The sequence below is a fragment of the Dipodomys ordii genome, unplaced genomic scaffold (genome assembly GCF_000151885.1).
Source record: "Dipodomys ordii isolate 6190 unplaced genomic scaffold, Dord_2.0 Scaffold10, whole genome shotgun sequence".
In the NCBI taxonomy this organism is placed as follows: domain Eukaryota; kingdom Metazoa; phylum Chordata; class Mammalia; order Rodentia; family Heteromyidae; genus Dipodomys; species Dipodomys ordii.
In genome coordinates, this window is record NW_012267226.1 from 19,709,413 (window position 1) to 19,736,076 (window position 26,664).

Below are 26,664 nucleotides of genomic sequence, written 5' to 3' on the forward strand. Positions count from 1 at the left end.
TGCCTTCCTGACCAGCAAACACAAGAGGCAGGAGGGTGGGTCTGTAACCCCCCAGCAGTGCATAAAGGTTCACATCAGCTCTTCAGGGAGAGCCAAGTGTCCCCTGATTCTGACTCCTGGAAAGAATTAATCTCTGGAGGCCAAAGGGGAAGGGCCTTGCCCATCCCGCACTCTTCAATCACTTTCTCTGAGGCCCCCGGGATGCAGGGGATGCCTGGGTCTGTGGCTGGAGACATGCCGGCCCACCTGTAGTCTCTGACTCACCGGTCACGGAGAGGCGGGCCCCGTTGCTCTGCCTGGTCTCTCCGCTGTACTTGTGCTTGGTGATGCAGCGGTAGGTGGAGAGGGCGTCCTCCTTTTGCACGTCAGCGATGTACAGCCCTCCGTGGGAAGTGATAAAAAATCTATTTCCTGCAGACACAACCAGGATAGAGCCCGTTATTCCCAACCTGGGCAGCTCTGGCTGATAGTTGTCATCTGGGCTGGAGTTATCACCCAGGAGAAGAGGCCATAGCGGTGACAAGGGGTAAAGCAGTGCACCTTAAAAGGCAAAGGGGCATTGGCATACCAGATGAGGCTCTCTCCCACAACACGTGACAAACAGAAATTATAGTAATTGTTTTCTCTCTCTCTCTCTGCCAATACTCAGGGCCTGGGTACTGCCCTGAGCCTCTTTGTGCTCAAGACTAGCACTCTACCACTTTGTGCCACAGCGCCACTTCCAGTTTTCTGGTGGTTAACTGGAGCTAAGAGTCTCATGGGACCTTTCTGCCTGGGGCTGGCTTTGAACCACGACCCTCAGATCTCAGCCTCCTGAGTAGCTAGGAGTACAGATATGAGCCACTAGCACCCAGCTGTCCCTGAGCATTATTTTGCTCAAGGTTGGTGCCCTACCACTTGAGCCATAGCTCCCCTTCTGGCTTTTTGGGAGCTTATTAGAGATAAGAGTCTCACGAACTTTCCTGCCCAGGCTGGCTATCAACTGTGGTCCTCAGAGCTCAGCCTCCTGAGTAGCTGGGACTACAGATGTGAGCCACTGGTGCCCAGCAATAATTGTTCTCCTCTTAAGTGTAGATGCTTTAGGGTTTGATGGCAAGAAGTGGGGTTTAGAGTCAAAGCACTGTCTGTCTCATCTACTCTCCAGCTAATGGTACTTAATCTCTCTGAGACTTACCTGTACAATGAGATGCAAATGATAAAAATACAAAAGAAACAATAAGATGTTTAGTATAGCTGGGCACTGGTGGCTCATGCCTGTAATCCTAGCTATTTAGGAAGCTGAGATCTGAAGGTCAAAATTCAAAGCCAGCCTGGGCAGGAATGTCTGTGAGACTCTGATCTCCAATAAGATACCAAAAACAGCCAGAAATGGAGCTGTGGTTCAAGTGGTAGAGAGCTAGCTTTGAGAAAAAAAAACATGCTCAGGGACAGCACCCAGACTCCAAGTTCAAACCCATGCTGGTGCACACACACACACACACACACACACACAAGTTAACCTAGAGAAAGTGCCTGCAACTTCTTTCACATTCATTGCTTTACTGGCTCCTAAAACAAGTTGAGCTATTTTCTCCATTTGCAGCAGAGGAAATGGAGACTCCTGATGAGGTTACAGGCGCAGGTCAGATTGTCAGCCAGTGGGCTAGAACTCGGCTCTCCCAATTCCAAGCTCTTCCTCGGTGTGAAGCACACACACCTTCCTGCCTGTGCGGAGGTGTGTTCCATTCAGAACATAACAAGATTCATCAACAAACGGTTTCATTCAGGCTGAGCCGCCATGGAGGGGGTGGGGCATGGAGAGGCAGACACACCATACAATCCCACAGACGGCCCCTGCACCTCCACTTTGTGCATGGGGACAGGCTCTGCGTGCCACCGCTGCAGCCACTCGGGTGCCTGGCTGTCAGGACTCAGCAGGGCAGCGGGAAGGACTGACAGCGGGACACCCATTTGCCAGTGGCGCTCAGGTGAGCTGGCTTTCTCTGTCCAAGGTCCTGACAGGCAAACTCGGACCGGGAACTAATGAAGGCTGACTTCAAGGAGAGGCAGTGACCTTGGGTTGGGGAGGGGCTCGACTTCTGTGGGGAGGGAGGGAGGTGGGACCTACAAGCTCAGGGCCTCATCCTCCTGTCTCTGGGATTATAGCCTGGAAAGTGAAGTCTGTGTTCCTCTGGGATGAACAGATTCCTAGGAGCATTTCCACCAGGCTTCCAGAAGGAAACTTGGGTGGGTGTGGGGGGGGGCGCTCACTTCATGCCCTCCAAATCCTCCCCCCACCCCCAAATCCCATAAGGAACATATCTGCTCCTCCTGCTGGGGCAGGGCAATCCCTCCGCCCGCAGAGGCCCTGGCTGCTGCTCATACTGATACGAATATTCTGTGAGGTCTTGCGTACCCCTCAAGCATGAGTTCAAGACTCTGAACATGTAGGGGCTGGAACCCGGGCTGTGCACACCCGCCCACCGTGGGACAGTGAGGTGCTTGGGTTCCCAACAGCCTTCGCTGGCTGGGGCCTCTCTGCCTCTCAGCAGCCTGCTCCGACTTCTGACCTTTAAAAAAAGCCTTTCCTGGTCACCATGGCTCTCTCAGCTTCCTGAAAGGCCTTGCTTCTACTCGCTGGAGCCCCCCTCCCCCAGTCCCCAACACCATCTTGAACTCTCAAGAGTCCTTCAAACACTGCAGGCAGCTGTCCTGTCCCTCCGTTCTTTTTTTTCCTAGTCCTGTAATTTGAACTCTGGGCCTGGGTGCTGTTGCTGAGTTCCTTTTGCTCAGCCTAGTACTTTACCACTTGAGCCACAACAGCTCCATTTCTGGCTTTTTCTGTGATGAATTGGAGATAAAAGTCTCATGGATATTTCTGCCTAGGCTGGCTTTGAGTCACAATCCTCAGATGTCAGCCTCCTGAGTAGCTAGGATTACAGGTGTGAGCCACCAGCGCCCAGCTCTTGATTCTTCTTCAGGGGAAAGAGTCTGAGGATTTTAGAGTCTTAGAGTTATTTATGTCATAGGATTTTCAGCAACTTCATCCATCTAAGTGAATTTCGGTTTATCTATAGTTTTCTTCATCCCTCATCTTCCCTTCCTCCCACCGTGTCCCTCCTCTCCTCCCTCCCATCTTTCCTGCCATATCTCAGTAAACAACTGGACACTTGGCCAAGTGTGAGGCTGAAACAATCACCCTTGACCCAGCGGGGGAGCTTGCACTAATTGTTTTAGATGGGAAGGTGTAGGAGGGCATGTGGGAGCCCCAGCCAATGACTCTCCTTGCAGTCTGCGAAAGCTGGGGTCTCAGCCCTCCTCTCAGACAAGTGGCTCTCTGTGCCCAGGCTTGGGACACCACGGGATCTTGTCCAGTTACCTCTTATTAGGGTTCCTCCAGAATCTGGACTTTGTAGCCCCTTCCCACACCTTGTCCCCGCTCTGATCCTCTTGGCACACAGACCATACCTGTGCAGACCCCTACGCGGTGCTGTGAGAAGGGCAGTCTGGAAGGGGCAAAGGTGATTGGCCAGCCAGTGTCAGAGGGAGGAGGTCACAGCCTGACCCCCTCACTGGACTCTGCATGCACCTTTTTCTTGTTTTGTCTCCATGTTGTGACATACCCAAGTTAAACATGGAAGTGTCTCCGTAATTTATTATGTAACTGGGACTAGAATGCAGAACTGCTGGGGGGGGGGCGTGCTGTCAATCAGAAGTAGTTGAGGGAAGGTGTGTGTGTGTGTGTGTGTGTATGTGTGTAACCAGAAAAGACACAAATCAGTGTTAGTAACTCACAGGTACCCCCTGGTCCTGGGGCAGCTAGAACCCTAGGAACTTGTACCTTCTAGCACCCCAGGACCAACAGAGCCTTCAGCCTCCGTGGGATTTTGAAGCCTGGAGTGGGGGCTGGGGTGGGGGGCGATGGTGCGGAGATGGTGGTGGGGAGCTGGGGTTTCTATAGCAACAAGCAGCTGCTGCTACTGATGTCTCACATCCCTCATTGTCCTCATTTCCCCCTCCCTCCCCCTTCCTGTGCATACTTAATTGCAGTAACGTTTTCAGACTCAGTGTTTTGCTTCTCCTGAAACAAAGGCAGGCTGCAGCCAGGGGGGGGGGGTGCACAGCCAGCTCGAGGGGAAGGAGAAATCAGGGGTATTATGTTAATCCCCTCTGGGGGACTACAGCAACATCAGCTCTGCATGTTTGATGAGAATCAGTGATGGGCCCTGCTGGGGAAGGGAGGGAGCGAGCCGCCTGTGGAGCCCAGAGAGGTTCGGCCAACCCGGCCAGGGTTGGGTGGTGCACTGGCCCCCAAGGCTGCTCTGGTGGATGTCCAGGCAATGTGGCAGCCTGTGAGCAAGTCCTTCTCCCTGGGGAGGAATGGGTCCAGCTAGAGGCCGGAGAGTGGTAGTGATGTTTCCTGGAAATGGGTAGGTACGAGCGGGGACCGCTTCTGGTGATACCATTATTTTTTTATTTCTATTTTTATCGTTTTTTGTAGGTCGTGGGGCTTGCACTTGGGGCCTAGGTGTTGTCTCTGCGCTCTTTAGTTCAAGGCAAGCACTCTATCACTTGAGCCACAGTGCCACTTTCCGTTTTCTGAGTGGCTTATTGGAGATAAGAGTCTCACAGACTTTCCTGCCCGGGCTGGAACTGAGATCCTCAGATCTCAGTCTCCTGAGTCGCTGGGATTACAGGTGTGAGCCACCGGTGCCTGGCTGGTGAGACCCTTATTGGGGTATGTGTATGTTAATGTTTAAATGTGGGCTCTGCTCTGTCAAATGGTGTCATCTGTCACCATGCTCATCACCAACCAAGCAAGCGCCAATGAATCCGTTTCTTATTTCTGTGAACACTTTGGTTTGGCCACCGCTTTCCTGGTGACCTAGAGCAGGCTTCCACACTATTTTTTCTTTTTTAGGTGGTGTTAGGGTTTGAACTCAGGACTTCATACTAGTTAGGCAATCTGTCACTTGAGCCCCACCTCCTGCCCTGTCTTGTTTTAGTTACTTTTCAGATAAGATCTCCCTTTTGCCTAGGGCTGTGTACAAGCTACAATGCTCCTTGTGCCTCCTGCTTAGCTGGGTTTTCAGGCATGCACCATCATGCCTTGCTTCGCTTTCATTCTTTTTTTTTTTTAAAATAAACATACGTATTGAACATCCATTGCATGTTAGGCCAAGAGCTGGGACAGGAATAGGGGTATCCCTGGGGAAGTTTAGCTTTCTCTGTGGCTTTCAATGTTCCATCCATCCAGAGATATGTTAATTAATGTTTTCATTATGTTTATACAACAGAGTCAACTGAGGAGCATTCTAGAATTTCGGGGCTGTGATGACCTAGAAATGGATACTTTTTCAATCTTTGGGAGATCAGGTACAGAGCAGAGAGCCTCCAGCTAAACATGAAGGGCCTTTCTCTCTAACGGGCATCACCGTAAGCCTTGCTTCTACTTCTTCAGAATAGAAGGCATGTAAGCCGGATACTGTGGCTCAAGCCTATAATCCCAGCTACTTGTGAGAGTGTGGTTTGAGGGCAGCTTGGGTATGAAAGTTCAGGAGTTTTCATCTCAACCAGTGACTGGGTGTGATCTCCGCTATAGCAGAAGCACAGTGGCTGGGGGCAGTGTCCGGGGCCTGTCACACCCAGCAATGTGTGTGTGGGGATCACAAGTTAGATAATCACAGCCCAGACCTAAACAGAAACCACCTCCTCCCCCTCTCCAGTTCAAAAATAACTAATGCAAAAATGGGCTGGAGGTGTGGCTCAGGGGTAGAGCGCCCTGAATTCAATTCCTTGCATCACAAAAAGAAAGACATCTAGAAGAGTGGAGCACAGGTCTCAGCCACAGTTAGAGCACAGTCCAGTACAACTGAATTATGAAGGGCCACTCTATGGTACATCTGTTACATGAGGGGGGCGGGGGGAGCTGCATCTGTATCCCAGGGAGATGGCAGGTAGGTGGGGGCTGGCCCAGCCTTCAGCTCCTCACTGGCTCAGGCTTCCTATAAATTCCTCTCAGAAGCAGGGCTGGAGGTCAAGAAGGTCGCTCTGGAGATCCCCGGGTCCCACACGTGGTGTGAAGTGAGCGGTGGCACCTTTCCAGTCTTTTTCTAAAGGGTCAGAGAGCTGGGCCTTGGAGATTCCTGGCAGCTGTAGGAGCCCCTGAGAGATAATTGATAGCAACTCTCTGGGAGGATGGACCCCTGGCTCTTGCTCTCGGGGAGGCACGGTGTTGCCTGGGATTATGTATGGAGTGGGCCACCCTTAAGAGACTTTCCCTCCCAGCATCTGAGCATTCCTAGCTTAAAGAATGCCACAGCTGCAAGCCTCCACCGCCCAGGCCCGTGCATGCATGGGCTCATTTCTATCCTGCCTTTGTGTTACCATTGCTTTGGGGCTTGAAATACTTTCCTCTGATCCACCATTTCTCTGTCCATTCCAGCTCCTTGGAGAAGCCCTATCTGACCAGCTTATCAAAGCCAGCCTGGGTCCAGTCCCTGCCCCACAGTTTACCCTGTGCTACTGTGTTCACAGTAGGTGACATTTGTTGTTGAGAGCAAAGGGTCAGTTTAGTTTGTTCTGTAAACCCGCTGTGAGACCCGCCTAGCACCCAGTAGGAGCTCGGGGAACAGGTGGTAATCCTGCATGTGGGTGAGACAGAGGAGACTTCCAGCTTGGACTTGTCCCCAAGCGGATCTGTCCTCTGGGATCCCTCCTCCTTTAGCCACCAGTGCCACATAGTAATGGTTTGGGCTACTGTTTTCCCATTTAGGTCATTTTTGGCTTTTTCTTAGCACTCCTTCCCCCTCGCCCCGCCCCCTAGCTCAGGTGACCCCAGGTTGAGACATTAAAAGTGGATGGATGGTTTGGAGTGAACAAAAGAAAAAATATATAGGCGCTGATGATGAGTTAAGTCCCTGCTGGGCATCCCTGGGGCGTGACAAGAGGCCTTGCTAACTGTCCTTCTCTGTTGCTATCTCAGCATCCCAGGCTGGACCATTGATGATGAACGGATGTGTATTTGACTTGTGGTTCTGGAAGCTCATCAGTCCAGGGACAAGGCCCAGGGGTGTCTCCCTGCAGCACCCCATGGCAGAAGACGGCGGGTCAGGGAACACAAGAGCCAGGAGCAAGAAGGGCACGAATTTGCCTTTACTGGAATACCCACTCTCAGGAGAACTAACCTGCCCTGCAGTCGTGATGTTAATCCAGGCAGGAGAGCAGAGTTCCCCGGAGCTGAGCGCATCTCTCTCTTAATAGGCCAGTCTTCCCAGCCCTGTTGCATTGGGATCAATTCCCTCTCCCCCCCACCCCCCATGAACTTTGTGACTGCATTCAAGCCCGAGCCTTAGGCCCAGCGGAAGGCGGGAAGTAGAGGCTCCCTCACCAGAGTATCTCCTTCCTCCCGCCTTCTCTGGTCAATGGACATCCCTGTGATTGTCAGTGCTTGGCTTAAGAATGCCCAGAGCTGACAAGGGTCAGGAGCCATTCCAAGCACAGAATGCAAGGATGGATGATGGATTCCTCTTATAAGGCTGGGACAGAGTGACCTAGAGGTGGAGGTTTTAGCTGTCATGTTTTGGGAGCACTCAGTGTGGAGGCTCAGAGAACAAAGGAACCGGGGGGGGGGTGGCCAGGGCCCTGGGTGACCAGGAAGGTGATCACAGACAGCAGCCATTGAATGGCCACCTCCCTAGCACCTTTCGCCTTCTGGAACATTCTTCTCTTGTCCCCCCCGTGACACACCGAACCTGGCTTTCTCTGCTCATGGGCCCTGCTGTGGTGTCCGTGTGACAATGTTTAGGAAAGGCATTTGTGGTATGTCCGGTGCTGTGTAAGGGAGCATGGCGCTGGGGTGGAGCATTTCTCCTTTTGGAGGTGGATGCTTCCTCAAGCAGAACCCCCAAGGTTCTGAGGGAGGGGGTGCCTTCTCTACCACCTCCTCACCCCCAAGAAGGTCTCAGGGAGCAATGGGGTAAGGGGAGGAGGGGAGGAATCAGCTAGAGCGTTCTACAGAGGCTGGGGGCTTCGCTTGCCACAGGCCACGTCTACTTCCTGGGGCGGCCTCAGGAAATCAAGGTCTCAGTTGGCCCCTGGGACAGCCTGATTCTAAAAGAGAAATTGCAGTCGATACAGGTTAGCGGTTGGTGCTCCGCCCAGTATAGATTTATAAAGACAGGGGGTTCAGCATGAAGACGGAGCCTGTGGACAGCTCACAGGATGAATGAGATAACTCACCTCCAGTCAGGACATGGCCTCCAAGGCCATTTGTGCTGTGGGACGGAGTGGGGGGGGGCGATCATTACTTCCTGCCTGGCAGGGTTAGCCTCTGTTGGGGGTCCCCACCAGGGCACCTGCAGGGAGCTACTTGGGCGACACTCAATGGGTACCTTCCTCCCTTTCTCTGATGTTATTCTTGCTGATGGGGAGAGTCCTGGGATTTTCATCTCCAGAACTGTAAGAACAAAGTTTGTCATGCCTCTCTGCCTCCCTTTCCCACCCCCAGTGTGAAGTATTAGCCCAAGCAGACCAGGCCTCACCTGGACATGCTGTTTCCCAGGACCCACAGTTCATCTCTACTCTCAAAGACTCTCAGTGAGGGCTGTGGCTCATGTCTGAAATCCCAGCTGGGCAGGAGGCAGAGATTGGGAGGATGGCAGTTGGAGGCCAGCATAGGCACCAAGTTAGCTGAGATCAGTAAGCTGAATGGGCGTGGTAGTGTCACCGTGATTCCAGCCACACCAGAGACGTAGATATGAGGAATCTGGTGTGGGGCTGGCTCCAGACAAAGACATGAGCTCTGAAAGTGGAAGAGCACCTGCCTAGCAAGCACTGAGTCCTGAGATGAAAATCCCTCCCAGTACTGTTAACCCCCACCCCCATCACCCCAATCTCATCTACCACCTCGTGTTTCATTCACTGAGGGAAACTGAGGCAGCGTGAATCACACAGTGGGGTTCCTCCCAGCCAGAGGGCTGAGGGGTGTGGAGTACCCAGTCTTCACACGATACCCTTGGATCAGAGTCATCTTCCACATGTATTGACCAGCCTCCCTATGGGGCTAGCTGGCATCACCCCCAAGCTTCTTTCTGCCATGTTAGGCAAGGTGCCACCTCTTCATGGCTACCTCGGGGCTGTGCAGTAGAAGGATGGATGTCAGAATGACCCAGAACAAATGCACCCTGGCAGAGACAAGAGATCCAGCTCTAGAGTTAGAAGTGTTTTGGGTTTGAGTTCTGTTCCCCTTCGTAGGTGGGAGGAGCCACTCTGAACCCACTTCCTGTTAGAATGGAATGAGTTAAGGGATGTGCCCAGGCACCGTGCCTGGCAGATAGATGAATTCTGGCAAGTGGGAGGCTTCAAGCCCTGGACCTGGGTCTCAGCCTCCACGCGGAGGCTCTGACAAGCATCCAACCCCACAGAGGGGTCTTTTAAGGATGTGTGGCTTATGGGAAGAGATTTGGCTCAGCTCTCCAGGGTGCTGGCTCACAGTTGATTTCCCAGAGGTACCTGGGGCCTGGTTTCCGCAGCTCACAGGGAGTTGGAGGTAGAGGGGTGCGAGGACCCCTCTGGGGTCTCAGGAAGAGGAACGGTGGTGACTCCCCCCGTTTCTCCCCACACCCTTGTCTTCCACTAGACAGCTCTATCTTCCTCCTCCACAGAATTAGCACACATCTCTCATTCCCCTATTGCAACAAGATTTTATTTCTAATTATGCTGTAATAAAACTGGAGCGCTCCCAGGCTTCCTTTCAAATGACTTGTACACACACTGCCGATTGGACCCTCCTCGGCCCCATTGTAATAGCGTCTCCCTGACATTCATTAGGCATGCATGAGAGGGGCGCTTTAAGAATAGAATTGCATTTAAATGGATTTGCTGAGAGAGGAAGATGAAAAAAAAAGAGAGAGAGAAAGGGGGGGAGAAGGAGAGGGAGAGAGGTTTGTTGAACAAACTATGAAAACAAGATGCTATAATAACAGGGTACTGAAATAAGCCTTTTATTCCCAGTCCTCGTCTGCTGCACATGGCAGAGCCCAGTCAGGGGGTGACAGCTTCCACTTCGGCAGCCCCCACCGGCTTTAATGCTCCCGCCTGGGCGGGGGAGGGGCTTCATAGCTTCTCACTCCAAGTGGCCCAATGGACGAGGAACCATTGCAGCTGCAATTTGGGGATCACTAATGGCTCCCGCAGGACCCGCCCATCCGTTGCAGCGGGCTGGCAGGGAGGGGAGTCTGCACCCCTGAGCCTGGTGGAGGGCGGCGAAGGCTGGCCCAGTGCTCACCTCTCTAAGGTCTGGCTCATCCTTCTACCCCCCTCTCCCAAGGACCACCCTGCATCCCGTCAGCCAAAGAGGAGGGGCTTTTCCTGTCACCCTGGGTAGCTCTGCCACAAGGGAGTCGGGGGAGGGGACTCCCTGGGTTCCACGGAGCCTTGCTCCCTTCTCAGCCCTCCCAACCCAGTGAGGGCACGCTCCCCTGGCACTCTGTGCAAACCGCACAGCCACACTTCTGCCACTTATCGAGGACCTACTATGTGCTTCTATCTACAGGTGTCTACTGTGTGCTTCTATCTGCTTGTGGTAGGGGTCCATGAGGACCTACTGTGTGCCTTTATGTGTGGGAGAGCCCTACTGTGTGCTTCTATCTACTTGTGTCTCATCTAAATCACTGACATGGCGAAACCCAGATCCTCTTAAAATGGAAACATCTGGCTGTGCTAAAACAAAACAAAAACCCACCCTGGGCCTCCTATGTCTCTGGAGAGCAAGACCAGAACCCTCAACTGAGCAGCCTAAGCCCGCCTCTCATCCCGCCCCCACTGTGGCTCATCCCTGCCCTGCCCCGTGTATAAACCTGGTACAAACCAGAGGGCTGCCAATCCCCAGCCATCCAGCACCCTCCCTGCCCTTGTTTGGTCCTTACTGCCACTTAGATGAGGAAGCTGAGAATGAAGAGCATCAGAGCAACTTGCCGCCACCCTCAAAGCCGGGGCTGTCCAAATCCACACTGCCCTTAGCTAAGTGCTTGTAGTTCCCCGCGTGGCCTGGAGTTCCTGCCGGTGTCTTCCTGTAGGGGGCGCTCTCTCCCCTGTAAGGCAGCAACTCCCTCAGATCTGCTTGCAGACAGATTTGAGGCAGGATCCTCAAAGACACCCCACATCCCTCTTCCAAATCCCCACCACACTCGGGCCAGGGCTGGGATTTCCTTCATTTTTCATTTACTGCCCAAGCTCAGTCCTCAGCCTGCCTCTTTGGCCCCTAGGTTAGGGATCGCCATTGTCCCCAGAGCCAGAAGAGATCCAGGTGTGGTGGAGAGCTGTGGTGGCCTGGTGTAATTCACCCACAGGGCCTGGTGGCCTAATGGCTATGGGGGACATCCTAGCTTGTCAGCTGTCACATGATCAAAGAACAGGGAGGAATTAATATCCCCGAGGTGGTCGGGAGCCTCAGACACCAGCAGAAAATTACAGGACACCAGAAGAGGGTATTACCGAGTAAATGGGAGGGGACAGGAGATTTCTGTGGCTATTCCTGTTAGTGAGACAATTTCTTATCAAACTCATTATGCTTTGGAAGGGAGGGAGAGGGGATGGGAACAGAGGGGGATGAGGGACTGGGGGTAGGGTAGGATGGGTGGGGGCAGCCCCTAGAGAAGGGGAGAGAGGAGGGAGCTGTGGTGGTGACACTAAGGTGAACTGGCAGCTGGCAGGTGTCTTGTCTGCCTGGATCTGTCTGTCTCTGTGTCGCTCAGCTGGAAGCCAACAATAAAAACTATCCCTGGAAGCTGACTCCCTACTACGTTGCTAGGATCACCAGCCAGTGGGACAGCCCTCTCCCGTTTGAATCCCCTGGTGCCCAGAATAAAGTGTGAATATTGATCCTCCTTTTTGGTCCCAGTCTTTACTTTGTCCAATCTCCTTTAGGTCAAAGAAGATGCTTCGAAACCAAACACACCCATTTGCTTTGCAAAGCATTTTCCTCTCTGGCCCATGTAATACACATAATATCCTCTCCCCTACTGAGATCAGGAGGCCAGAGGAAGAGTCTGTCCTGCTGCTTACTAGTTGAGCATCCCTGCGTAGGTTGCTGAACTTCTCTCGAACACAAGGGAGTAAATAAAACCCTGAGCTATCGATTCACAGGGTCCTGGGGCTTGAACTCAGGGCCTGGACACTGTCCCCAAGCTTTTGTGCTCAAGACTAGCGTTCTACCACTTGAGCCACTGCTTGCTTTTTTGGTGGTTAATCGGAGAGAGGAGTCTCACGGGCTTTTCTGCATGGCTGGCTTTGAACCTCAAATTTCAGCTTCTTGAGTAGTTAGAATTACAGGAGTGAGCCCAGCTGCCCAGATCCTTTCTTCCTGTAAGGATGGAAAAGCTAAGAGGGTCTTATCATCATCTGTGAAACTTTTACAGAAAGGGAAGGGGTTACTATCAGCTTTCTGAGGTTAAGACAACAGGTTAAGTGTCTTTCCGGAATTAACACAGGCTGGAAGTGATGAGCTGGGCTTGAACCTTTCACGTCAAATACAGGGCTAGTGGAAGAAGTTGAAATGAGCCTCTGAGGGGGTGCTGATACTCCAATCCTTTTCTGTCTCTTTACTTTTGTGAGCACTTTGCTTTTCTGTGTGTCTCCACAATGATATACTACCGCAAAGGCCTTGAATGAGCTGGGCACAGTAGCCTAAACTTGTAGTCCAAACTACTTGGGAGGCAGGGATTAGGAGATTGGAGTTTGAGAGACTCCATCTCATGTAACAGCTTGGTGTCGTGGTGCATGCCTGTTATCCCAACGATGCGGAAAGCACAGTGTCTGAGTACAGGGCAGTATGCCTTTCATCCCTAGTGGTACTATGAAGCAAAAGTAGGAGAGTCACAATCCAAGCTAGCTTTGAGATAAGGCAAGATCTTATGCACAAGCAGTACAGCGTCTGCTCAGCAAGCTCCAGACGCTGAGTTCATTCCCCAGTCTCCGGCCAGACACATGGAAGGCTTTCAGTGCTGCTCTGGAGAGGATTCAGTGGCTGGGGGATTCGTGTGAGGGACAGGCACATCAGATCTGAGTATGGGAAGGACCCCCACTGTCCCTTCCACGCTCCTGCCCGGCACCCGACACTATTGGAAGTTCTCTAATTCACCTACAAATGTGTTTCCTGTCTTTCCACATCAGAACCTAAGTTCCCATGTTCTCTTGCTGTGCTATGAGCAGGCTTGGTCTCTTCTGACACCCAGGCTGAAATTTAGTGTCCATTAGGGAGGGATGCAAGGTGGGACCCGCCAGCGGTGATTAGGGCTGGCTCTCGGGAGTGGACGGGTCTATTCATGCAGCTAGTGGAGTCAGGGTTAGCTGGATGTGGGGTCTGCTCTGAAATCCATCATGGCTAGGGTCCCTTACCACACGATGCCCTGTGCCACCTTGGGAACTCTGCCAGCAAGAAAGCCCTTACCAGATGAGGTCCTTCGACCTTAGACCAGAACTCTGGGTCAAAAGAAATGCCTTTCCTTTCCTTTGGGGAAAGACTGGCCAAGTGCTGGGATTACAGGTGTGAACTATAATGCCTAGCCAGTACACTCCTTTGCTTTATAGTTTACCCAGCCTGTGGTGTTGTGTTATTGCAGATGACCATATTCAAAAATGAACTAAGACATCATCTTGCTGAGTTAGACATGTACCTAGCGCCTAGTACCTACTTAGGTACTCAATATATTTTTTGGTAACTGAGCAGCAAAAGGCCCTCCGGGGTTGCAAGAAAGAGATTAGCTTTATTGTGTGTGTGTGTGTGTGTGTGTGTGTGTGTGCAAGGCCTATTTATATCTCCTAGGCTGTAAGTACCACCCCAGTAGCCAGTGGCAGACGTGAGGGTAGCTGTTGATTCCAGGGGTCACGCAGAGCCGTGACCCTTCCTGACTGTGGGCTGGGGCAATCCCGCGTGATGCCGGGAACCCCTTCCCCCTCCCCCTCCCCACTGCCACACAGCCAGTGTGTTGAGGCTGCAGCCCTGTTTCTCAGAGGAGCTCAGGGAGGAGCGAGGGCTCTGCTTCCTGCCAGCCTAGCCCCATGGCGTCTGCAAGGCCGGCTTGCTACACATGGCAGCTGAGGGTAGGTGCTAAGCTTTGGGGATTAATACCAACCTCTTGCAGTACCCAGCTCCTGGGTCAAATGATCTTCACCTGGGCACCAGCCCAGACAAATGAGGTAATAAAAGCCAAGCCTCATGGAAGGGAACCGGTGCAGTGGGGCACCAAGAGCAGAGAAGGTAACAGGAGACCAGAGTTCCAGGGAGTCTGTGGCTCGGCCTGGCTCTGTGGCATTCATGTCTATAGACAGGGATGCCGAAGCCACAAGAAAAACAGTGACCTTTCCCAAGATGGTGAGCTCAGTGAGCACACAGCCAAGCTAGATAGAACTCAGGCATAGGACTCCCTGTCTAGTGCTCTTTCCTCTACTCCCTGGCCTCCTGGAGTACCAGTCTCCACCATGGGGGAGGCTGAGATCTGGAGGACTATGGTTTAAGGCCAGTGCAGGTAGAAAAGTTCACCAGACTCCTTCTCAACTATGAGTGGGGCCTACTTGAACATGCCACCACTGGCATTGGCCATTTCCACCTCCTCCTTATTGAAGCCCTCAACTCTTCTGGGCTTCCACAGACACCATCCTGTCTCACCTCCCCTTCTCCCTCATCGCCATAGCTGCTCAGTCTCCTTCCAGCTCCCTCTCTTCTGTGCTGAGTCTAAATATTGGTGTGCTCCAAGGTCCTACCCTGGCCTGCTCTGGCTAGACTTTCTCTGGGGGTTTGCATTCACTGCTCTGGCCTTAGTTCCCACCCACACAGTCCCAGGTCTGATCTCTGAGCCTTACAGCCCTGCTGCCTGTCTACCTCCATCTGATTCCTTCCTTCCTTCCTTCCTTCCTTCCTTCCTTCCTTCCTTCCTTCCTTCCTTCCTTTCCTTTATTTTTTTAGGTCGGTTATGGGGCTTGAACTCTGGATCTGGGCACTGTCCCTCAGCTCTTCAGTTCAAGATGAGCACTCTACCACTTGAGCCACAGCACCCCTTCTGGTTTTCTGGTGGCTAATTGGAGATAAGAGTCTCAGGGACTTTCCTGCCCGGGCTGGCTTTGAACCACAACCCTCAGATCTCAGTCTCCTGATTAGCTAGGATGACAGGCGTGAGCCACTGGCACCCGGCATCCATCTGATTTCTCATAGTCACTCCCAAGGGAGTGTGTCCCAAACAGAACCTTAAGCCCATCTGAGATCCCCAACCTGCATCCCCCAAGCCTTCTCATATTCCATAAAAAAAACAAAACCCAAGCCACTCAGATCTATAATCCCAAATGTCCTTAATCTAGTGATCTCTAAATCCCCTTGGTTCCATCACCAGCTATAGCTGAGAACTGCCTACTTTTCTTCAAGTCCGTGACCATGGCCTGACCGACGCCTCGCTCCTCCCCTGCCAGGCTCTGCAGCCCTGCCATTCTCTCGGCTTCCACTCTTCCCCTTTGTGATCCATTCCCCACTTGACAGCCAACGTGCCCCTCTCAGCAGCAGGCCCCCTCCTCCATAGCACTCCAGCTCTTTCTCGTGACCCACAGCCTCCCACGATCTGACCTCTGCCTACTTTCTGCATGGACCTTGCCTCTGTGGTCCCCTGCATGCTTGTTCACATCACGCTGGCCAGTCCAGAGCTGCCCATTCCTCAGGTACAAGCGCCTTTGAGCCTTTGCTTGGGCCATTCTTTCCGTGTGAGAACTCAGGATCACAAGTTCAGTGACTGCGTTTGTGTTATCACTGTGCTCTGGGTGCCCAAGACATGGCTGGTCACACTCAATAAATAGTTATTAATAAAGGAATAAAATCCAAGTTCCCATCCAGTATTTTTAAGTTTTCACGATCGATGGAGTTATTCCATGGAAAAGTGGGTGGGGCCCAAGGATGTGGTCTGGCATGAAGAAAGCACTTCACGGCTGAGGGTGGCTGGGTTAGCTGTCTGACTGTTTCTGGCATCAACGCTTTGCTTCCTAGAGACAGCAAGCAAATGCACAGGGGCAGGGTCGGTGTCGTCCCCCCCCCCCGCATCTGCTGTATCCACAGAGCTCAACATCAGCTGGGGTCTATAAATGTTAAGAGAAGAAACAGCTTATGAGCCAGGGAAGGAAATGGAAGCTGAGAGACCGGGAACATGGCCTGAGGGCTCATGATGTCTCCAGGATTCCGTTGTGTGGCTTAGCGCTTTTCTACCTCTGGGCCTCCAGTCTCCTTTCTTCCTTTCTCCCACATGGAGAGGACAAGGCAACATCACCAGGCTCTTTTTCAACATGGAGCTTAAGAACAATGGGCAACCTTCAGTGCTAAGGGTGGGTAGAGGTCACCCTTGCCCTGTGGGTCTGCTGTGTGACAGTGGGCAGGTTCTTAACCTCTCTTGGCCTCCCTTTCTTGATGGGTAAAGAAACAGAGAATCACAGCATGCATCTTCCCTCCCCACCCCACCCCAGCCCCTGCCACAGGAATCCCGTGACTATTAAATGAGAAAATGCACTGAAAGCTCCATAGTATGGGGTTTGCATAATAAATGTGGCCCATAAATGTTGATCATCTTAATGCTCATTAACTATTTCAATCTTGAACTGGGAAATGGGTCTTCTGCCTAGGATTTGTGCTCTCTCTCTCTCTCTCTCTCTCTCTCTCTCTCTCTCCTTTCTTTTATAGCCACAGGCGAGTCACCTGGAGCCTCCCTTCTTCCCGGCTTTTCTGCAACCAAGATAATGATAGCTCCCCTTCCTTCTAGCACTGCTGTGTGGATTAATTAGTGTTAATTAATGGGCTTTGAAAACGAAAAGCACCTAGGTAAGTGCTGATCATGATTATTAATGGGAACCATGAGCGCGGAGAAGGTGCTGAACAGGGTCCTAAAATTATACAGATTGAAGAACAATGAGGAGAGGTGAGAACGTGGCTATTACAGGGTGAGGCTGAGCCAGGTCTGCCAGCCGCCAACTGCTCCAGTCTGAACAAAAACGGCACAAAGCAACTTGGTGAGCCAAACAGGTGAGACGCCGTCAGCAAATGTCACAGACAGGCAGGGTCACCGCAGGTCACTGAGCCAACGCTGCCTTCTCTCCAGATTTTCCATGGGTTTTTGACTCTTTTCTTAGAGGGCTCAGATTTACTGGTGTATAATTTGCACAGATGGATGCTCTCCCGTCTTTCGGTCCAGTTCTGGAAGGTTCTGACAGCCGCATAGACTCAAGTAATGACCACTATCATCAAAGAACAGGATGATTTCATCACCTGGCTGATGCCCGCTCATCTTCTTTCTCACTGGCCCCTCTGTCCATCCCCAGCTCCTGCTAACCACCCATCTATTTCCCATCTGTCTAAGCTTGCCACTCACCTAATGAAATACATGGAGATGAAGGCGGCTGAAATCCATACATTAAAATGTGATGGGCATTGCAGGTGCCAGTGGCTCACACCCGTACTCCTAGCTACTCAAGAGGTTGAGATTTCAGGATGGCAATTCAAAGCTAGCCTAGGCAGGAAAATCTCCGATTAAATAGCAAAAAGCTGGAAGTGGAGCTGTGGCTCAAGTGGTAGAGCGCCAACTTTGAGTGAAAAAACTAAGGGACAGTGCTCAAATCCCAAGTTCAAGTCCCAATACTGGTGCGCGCACACACACACACACACACACACACATTATGGGCATACACTATTATCTCTTCCTCCTCAAGGCAGCTCTGACTTAGATACTACTGTTCTCTTCATTTTATAAATGACCTAAAACACGGCTTAAAGTGTTAGTCCGCTGGCTTAACTAGGTCTCATAACTAGTGAGTCATGGAGCTAGGATTTAAATGGAGAATTTTGGCCCCCAAGGCCATCAGATTCAGTGACCAGGGTTCTGTACAAAGACACCCTCTGAGGCCCTTCTAGAACACAGAGGCAGGAAATTTACTTCACACTTAACATCAGTTCTACTTTGGTTCCAGGAGAGCTGCAGCTCGGCCATTGTGGGGTTAGAATGAGATAGGAGGAAGGGTCAGGGAGGAGGTGCGGATGAGTTGGGGGGAGGGGGGAGACCCGCAGGAGCAAACACTCCCATCCAGTCCACTTATTGTGAGAGCCCTGCCTTGGTTTCTCTCAGATTCAGGGTTTTAATTTCATCTCGGCTGCTGCTTTGTGGATGTGAAGCTCCGTATCCATTTACAAGTCTAGTGGGACCTGGGGTGTGTGTGTGGGAGGGGGAGGGGGTGCAGTGTGCGATGTGGTTTCAAACCACAAAACCATTCTCCACGCCTTGGGAGCAGTGCTGAGCCGGGACTGTGGGAGACAGTGTCTGGCGTGGACTCAGCAGTCAGTACTCCAACAAAGGCGTTTTCCCTCCCCTCAGGTCCCTGCTGGGGAGAGGGAAGAGAGGCTTCCATGGCCCACGTGACCCTCTTCTCCTCCCACCCTATCAATAATTATCAAGACGTGCATGAAAGTACATTGACCTACTTGGAGGTTTCATAAATATAAATAGATTAAACAGTCCTGCCGAAAGATGCCTGGGAAAACATGTGGGGAGGAGGAGGGGGAGCTGCTCATGCTCTGGCGGACAGTGGGAGGACCCTCAGGCCTATTGAGTGACGACAGAAAGACTCTGACTGTAAGGAACAGTTCCCCCCCCCCCAGTTCCCTGCGTGAAGCCAGGACCACCTGGAGCTGGCTGGGCTGGCCCTTTCCTCCCCGTGCTGACCAAATGGAGGCTGTGCCCTGGCTTGAGTCCCTCCAGGTGTCTCTGCAGGACACTGAGGCCCAAGCAGGTGACAAATCATGCCTATCCTCTACCTACCATGAAGCTCTTCAAGACCTGGGGCCTTGGTCCTCCACGCTCTCTCCCTCCTTCCTTTCCACGCACTTCCCGGGCTTCTCCCGGCACCAGATCTCAAGCATCAGAGCCTCCTCGCCCGACTCTTTCACCTCCCAGTGCCTTCCAGAGCCCTCTCTGCCAGGAAGGTTTTAGACACGGCCTTACTTTACTACTCCTCAGTTCAAAGTCCTGCAAGGCGAGCTTCATGGGTCAGCACCCTGAGAAGCCCTGCCCATCCAAATACCATGACTGCCAGCCTCCAAGGCAGGTGACAGCCAGCTCCCTGGGTGACCTCCCCGCTTGCATGTCACCTGACCATAGGTGTGTCTGCCCCCCCCCCCCCCACCAGAGCCCTTTGGAGAGATCAAACTAGGACTGTGGAGAGTCAGCTTCATCCCTGCTTTGCTCATGCTCTGGAACTGTGCCTTCCTATATAAAATAGGGGTGAGGGGCAGGAACTCTGGAGAGCTCAGAAATCCTTCCCCAACGCTCCCATGCCGGGAAATCAGGTGCCAGCAGGTAGCCATGAAAACAACAAGCAGAAGAACTGAACTAATGCTATAGGTTAACAGTGAGCCTCTCCAGTTCTGTATTTTAATAAGCACAATGTTTTTGTTTTGTTTTGCCCAAGGAAAGAAGCTTTGACATTTTGGAGGGGAGCTCCCTGGAATCCCTCTCCCTACCACATTGTACCCCACAGGGGGCTATTTCCTTGTGGCCACAGGCCACATCTGCTTGGTGGAGATGTTCCCGCCCTTCTCTCTTTCCACCCCAACCCCATCTCCCTGTGTGACATTAAGGGATCCTCAGGGAACTAAGAAAATAGAAACACATTTAAATTCTTTTCCGCTTCTGTCCTCTTTCATTCAGTTGACTGACTCGTGCTCGCCTCCGACTTCGGGCACTAGACCTCAGGGGCAAGGGACATGGCTATGAAACTCCGAAGTTGGGGTTCTTGGTCACCGAGCTGGAGTTGAGCCTTCTCTCTAGCTCCTCAGAAGCTGGATTCTCCCTAAGCAGGATCCTCCAGCCCCAAGGCACAGCTGTCAAACAAGCCATTTGTCTGCATTCAGAACTGCACAGGACCAGGTTTTCCCAAATCCGGAGGACCTGTGGACAGCCATGCTCAGGGCCACACTAGTCGGCTACTGTGGTGGCCTGTGGGAGTCCTCAGAGCAAGGTTCTCAGGGTCTGGGCAGCTCCTGGCAGCCCTGCTATTTGTTCTATGTTCCAATCAGGAAAAGCATCTTCTTAAGTCGATAGCCTCTTCAAACGTTGCTGGGTAAAAGCAGCATAGTTGACTATCACACAGTGACCTGACGAGAGCATGCACTCTGGGCAAGACAATCAGTATCCTCATCTGTGACATGGATGAGCCGCCGAGGCGTGCACCTCCCAGAGGTGTGGAGAGGAATGAAGTACTCAGAGTGCCACCTGCCCACGAAAAGGGCTCAACACACATGAACTCTCATTTTTCTAGTACCACTTTGACCTACAGCTCCTGCCGCTCGTTAGCACCGGGCAGCCTGAGTATTTGCCACAGTCTCATTTTAATGATCTTTGTCCAGATTATCCTTGAGGGCTGACTTCTTCCCAATGCTCTTTCCTGACAACCCTTCTGGCTTTGTCTCTTCCTCTCTGATCTGGGGAGTTGTGGCAATGTCTGGCACAGTATCCTGGCTGCCCCTCCTCAGGTCCTTACTTCTACTTCCCAGAATGCTATGTGAAGGGGAGGAGCCAGCATGCTCAGCCACCAGGCAAGATCTCCCAAGATGCTCCTTGGGTCTAGGGATCCCACCCAAACGTCCCAGGGAGGCTCTTACTCCTCCATGAGCTTCCTCTTCCCTCTGTCTAGCTCATCACATGGCTCCAAGAGCCTTCCTTTATAAAGCTATGCAGGACCAGGTAGGTAGCTCGTCCCCCATTTATAGGTGGGATATAGTATACCGCCATGAACATGGGTGTCTGGCCAAACGGAACTTGAACCCCAGCTCTATTCTTTCTTGCTGTGCAACCTTGGCTAAGAGCATCAGATATTTAGGCCTGCTACAGTGACTGGTTTCTATGAGCTGGGAGAGTTTTCAGGTCCCAGGCTTCCCTGATGCGTTTGGCCGGGTAGTGCTTCCTCAGTCCCTGGGGGAATGAGGAGAGCTACGCTCCAAGCCTTCCTGAACGAATCCCAGCCCCCTTCCATCTCAGACCAGGGAATGTTCCTGTCTGACATCCTGGGATTTGGGGTACCATCCCCCAGAGCCTCAGAGCAACCCACTACCCACAGGAAAAAGAATAGGCGGCATTTCTCAAACAAAGACTGACATGACATTTCCACGTGCCAGGCGTCTGGAGTCAAATCCTTCATACCCCTTTGAGTTGGTTCCACTGTACCCTCATTTTAGGGCTGGGGAAACTGAGTTAATACAGCTACAAGGTAGAAAAGCCAGGAAAGACCCCAGTGGTCCTACAGAAGGATCCATGTTCTTTTGTTGTTGTTGGTAGTGGTTGTTTCTTCGTGCTGGTCCTGGGGCTTGAACTTGGGGCCTGAGCTCTGTCCCTGAAAGCTCTTTTGCTCAAGGATAGAGCTCCACCACTTGAGCCATAGCTCCACTTCTGGTTCTTGGTGGTTAATTGGAGATAAGGGTGTCATGGACTTTCCTGCCTGGGCTGGCTTTGAACCTCGATCCTGAGAGCTCAGGCTCCTGAGTAGCTAGATTATAGGCATAAGCTACTGACACCCAGGCAGGGTCTATGTTCTTGGTCAGCCCCTGGGGGACTGGAGGCTACCTTGCCAGTGCCCCCTCCAAGGGGGCTGTTTGCCAGTGTCACAGCCTTTTATCTCTCTGGGTCAGAGGGGCCTGCTTGCTCATGGAGTGCCCAGTCCAGTCACTTCTGCCTTCCCATCTGGTCTTCCATAGCTGTGCAAACCGTAGGGGCAAATGAATCCGGGGTAACACGGGCGACTGCTCCCACACAAAGCCACACAGACGGCCGCCCTCCCTGCAGTCCCGGAGCTGGTGCAGCCAGGGGCGCGGAGCATTTTGTAGGTTATTATGCAGACACACATGGGCCCTGGAAGGCAGTGAGGCAGGCTGGAGCCTTCACAGCCCACAGCCTCCCGGGCGGCTGGGGAGTGCTTTCCCCGAGCTCTGCCATCCAGGGATTGGAGGCACTCAGCATGTGGGGTACAAGAACCATTCCATGGGCCCAGTGGGGATGGGCTGGGCTCCAAACATGGAGACCACAGCGCGGGTGGAAGGCCAACACCTGGCCTGAGTTTGGGAAGAGCATGTGGAGCTCCACGTCCTGCGTTCTCTCCCCTCCCTGTCCCCCATGTGGAGCTCCACGTCCTGCGTTCTCTCCCCTCCCTGTCCCCCATCGTGCCTCTCCTGTCTCCCCCGCCCCATTCCGCCTTCTGACAAGCAGGAGCATCGGGCTGATGTTTGAAGTGCCTGAGATCAGGGGACCCTGCTGCCATCTGTAGAGAGGAAAACGAGCCTCATCGACCCAAATAAATAAACTAAGCAGGCGCAGAGGGAGAGCATCAGCTACAAAGGAAAACAGGCCTGGCTTGGTTTGGGGAGGTTGTCATGGGTGTAGGTGAGGCCACAGGGCTGAGGGGTCCAACTCGGGCTTATTCCAAGCCTTGGATGAGACTAGAGGAGGGTCTGGTGTCCCTGCCCTCTATCCTGATCAAAGAGAAGGGGGAGAGAGAGGGAGAGAGAGAGACAGCCTGTAAATAGAGAGAAGAGCAGCAGATGACAGACATCATTGAATATTAAAACGCCAGCCACCAGAGTGAGCTCCTGCCGCCCAGAATCCGCCTTGGAGATGGCTGCTAGACCAAGTTGGATAAGATACACAGGACAGCCATCCTTCCATCACCCAGCTATTTATTTATGCAAAACAAACATGCGCTCAAAGTCTTTTTATTCCAGGTGAACAAAGCAAACACATTCTGCAGACAGAACACCTCCCCCCCCCAGCCTACCCCAACTCAATGTGTTTTCATTAATATAAATTGTTTGCAGTAGGCAAATTAATTCTAGAAATGGTTCTTAGACACGGCAAATCGTTCTTGTAAAGCAAGGAATGCACGAGAGCCGGCTGCATTTTCCTGTGCTCTGGGGAGCTTAGGTAAATATAGTAATGTGGATCGTGATAATCGATGCTTATTACAGTGGCCGGGCTTAATGACCGGTATAGCACGGGGAGAGGATGGGAGCTCTGGGATTGCAGGTTGTAAGCTGCAACCCTGTGGGAACGAAAAATGACAGGAGGTTCAGAGAGCTTTGAAGCTGGGGTGTTCTTAGCGTATATTAAAACTTGTCTCTGTGGAGGATTTCCCAGATTAGAGACACTCCCTTGGCTCTGAACAGGACATCAATGGAGTGTGCGGTCAGGGTGAGCAGGCCCCGTCCCACTGCAGGTGCGAACAAGTGAGACAAGTACCCCCCCCAACCAAGAGGTTAAACGAATAGGTCAAGTTTACCCCAGAAGGTCATTAGTAGAGTCTGGACTGAAATTTAACCACAACAAGGCTCCTAAACTTTAGTGGTCTGGTTCTCACTAGTGATTCTCTGCCTTTGCTAAACACATTCTGCATTATGATTTACTTAATTAAAGAGGTATAAGGTCCCTAAATCAACCTCATGTTATCAAACTTTTTGGGTTAGCCTTGTCCACAGGTACACTATCCACAAAGTTAAGAGCTTGATATGTTGGTTCTATCTTTTTAAAATAACATAGGGCTGAGCCCGGCACTGGTGGCTCACCCTATCATCCTAGTTACTCAGAAGGCTGAGATCTGAGAATGGAGGTTCAAAACCAGCCTGGGAAAGAAAGGTCATGAGACTCTTATCTCTAATTAACCACTAAAATGTCAGAAGTGGAGCTGTGGCTCCAGTGGTAGCAAGCCAATTTTAACCAAAGGGGGTGGGGGAAGCTAAGGGCAGCATCTAGGCCCTGAGTTCAAGCCCTAGTACCTTGTGTGTGTATTACACACACACACACACACACACACACACACACACATGCAATTCTGTCCATGGACCATGTGGAGTTGCTTGGAATATCAAATCCAATTTGGGGAAGCTCTGGCTACAATGGAAAGGAGCCAGCAGATGAGTTTGGGTTCTTCTTACCATTACTGACAGCGCCACCCTCAGTGCCCACCAGATTGGCTCATGCTGCCCACACCAGCCAGTCACTGGTCTGCAGTACTGCCCCCAGAGCTGCATCCCTGGCCATGCACTAGAGAACCAGGCTGAGGTAGGATTAAGGCCTGAATTCTGGTAGAAGTGTGGGAATATTAATCGCAAGCTGCAGCAGAAAGGACTGTTGGTCAGATTCTACTGACCTCGTGCAACAGAGAGACCAGGGCAGTGGCTAGGGAGGGCTCATGAAGCATTCGACCCTCAGCTGATGACAAGGGAGTACCGTTAATCTCTTAAGTGGTGATAATGGTCACGTGGTTCGTATGGGAAAATAGATGCACTTCTGTTCACACTGAAGTATGTAGGTGTGAAATCATTAGAGATACACTTTAAAACACTTCATCTGCCAAGCGCTGATGGCTTATACCTGTAATCCTAGCCACTCAGGAGGCTGAGATCTAAGGATCACAGTTTGAAGCCAGCCTGGGCAGGAATGTCCATTTATTGTGATAACTCCAATCAATTACTCAGAAAAATCCAGAAGTGGTACTTTGGCTCAAAGTGGCAGAGTGCTGGTCTTGAGTACAAAGAAGCTCAGGGATAGTGCCCAGGGCCTGAGTTCAAGCTCCAAGAATGGCAAAAACAAACAAACCAACCAATAAATAAAATAAAACATTTCATCCCAAAGTAGACTGAGATGAAGCCAGAGCACGCAAACTTTCATAGCTGTTAAATTGGGTGATGGGCATGTGAGCCATAGCTCGAGCTTCTTTTAATGATTATTTTAAAGCGAGTGTAGGAGAGGGTGGACAAAGATCTATAAGGAGGGTGGGGTTGATGGACCATCTTTTTATGGGGGGGTGGACAGAGTTGGCTCCAGACCCCAATGGGTACCTGGCTCCCTGCAAATCTGCACCTAGGGCCTAGGCTGTGCGGATTTCTCACGTAGCCATGGTGTCCCTCCACAAGCACCTGCCTCTGTAATGAGGACGGATGCATAATTGATGGAAGCACAATGTGATACAGTCGCAGAAACCTCGTCTGCTGGAAGACATCTGTTCAGCACACGGAATCCACTCGGCCCCTGTCACAATGCATTTTCTCTATTGTATCAGAGTCGCAGGAACGTGTGCACGTGTCGATCTGTAATCGCCCGTGTCTGGGGACCTGGTACGGTAGGAGCTGGCGCCTCTGCTTTGGATATGTTTGCATCCGGCCTGCATTCCCCGGGCCTCCCGTGCGCTGCCTGCATTCCGTTACAGCCCTCCTCATAAATTACCCCTGTGCTTTGACGGGCTTGTAAGGGGCTCAGGTGCCGGCATCGAGCTACTGTCACAGACACCTTGGGAGCCCTGTGTTCTGGAAAGAGGGGAGGACAACATGCAAGAGAGGCAGCTCCCTGAGATTCCTTCTCTCCCCGGAAAATGCAGGGCCCTCGCTGGGTGCAACTGCGTACGAAAGCTCCAGTCACATTCTACAGGCTCCCAGGTCTCTGCTCTGGGCCAGGAGGGTCTCTTATATGTTCTCAGTTGGGGAGGGGCGAGGGGCCTGGAGAAAAGGGGAAGGAGGCATCTTTGAGTTGGCCATCTCCATAGTGGGTGTAGGTGGAGAATCTTGGGGGGCTAGGGTGGGAAGCTTCTTTGGGGAAGAGCCCTGGGGCAGCAGTTACCTGGGCTCTGGGGGCCACAGATGGGGCCCACAGCTCAGATGGAGACAATCCCAGCCCAGTCCTGCAGCTCATGGCTGGATCTCATGGTCTTCTCTCTCGGGCTCCTGAGTATTCTGAATATCTGTGTTCTGTTCCCCTGGAAGCCCTCTGTGGGCTCTCATCCTGTGTGTGATTTCCCATGGGATCTGGGATGGGCTCATCAACACCCTTCACTCACTGACGTCCAAGTGCCCGGCCTCTTGTCGTGGAGGGCTGGGTAGCCCAGGCCGGCTAGTGGCCAGCACTCTTGCAATGCACTAACACCACGGGCTGAGCCAGATTTCATGTGCTCACACCAATTCAATAAGCGACGTGTGATCCCGTCACCTCGTGAGCCTTTGAGGTCTCGGCTAGGATCAGCCTCACCGTTCAGATGGGAGAAGCCAAGGACATAGTAGTTGTTTTCAAGCCGCCGGGAGTAAGGAGCAGGAGCAGGCTTTGAACCCAGGAAGTGTTCCAGAGTCACTTTGACCAGGCTTACTATTTTTCTCCACAAAGGGGGCTAATAAACCCACCTCAGAGGGTACCCTTAATGCCTAGCACTGTCCCCCGGCACTTATGAAAGACTTGCAGAAGGGACAGGAATGGTGGTTGGGGGTCCAGGTCCAGCTCTTCCACCCACCATGTTTACTCGTCTGCACAGAGAGGGGCGGTTGCTAGGCAACGGAGGCCTCTATCCAGAGTGGAAATAAGATGCCTTCTGTCCCATGGAAGAATTCCAGCGTTCCTACTCCCTCCAACCTGCCCCAGTCTCTTGCACGGACTCTAACTCATCACCAGAGCTGCCTCTGCTTGTGCTCCACTGGGGACTGTGGGCCAGGGGGACTCTGGGGCTGCTGTGTGGACTCCCTCCTTTGTCAGACAAGAGAGGTGCAAGAATGAACGTTGCTCCCGGGTCACGTGGAAAGGCCGATGACAGGCTGCCTGCCTGCCACCTTCGACAGGTCCCCGAGGCCGGGAAGACCCTTGCCTT

At 52.3% G+C, this 26,664-nt stretch overlaps 1 protein-coding gene across 1 annotated transcript in view; it reads right to left on the minus strand.

Annotated features, from left to right (window-relative positions):
- The window catches only part of Dscaml1 (Down syndrome cell adhesion molecule like 1), a 244,295-nt gene that overhangs the window by 82,201 nt on the left and 135,430 nt on the right, over nt 1-26,664 (minus strand). Inside the window, exon 4 of the mRNA XM_013009493.1 lies at nt 265-411. Coding sequence (XP_012864947.1) covers nt 265-411 — 147 coding nt within the window. The remainder of the gene's footprint in view (nt 1-264; nt 412-26,664) is intronic.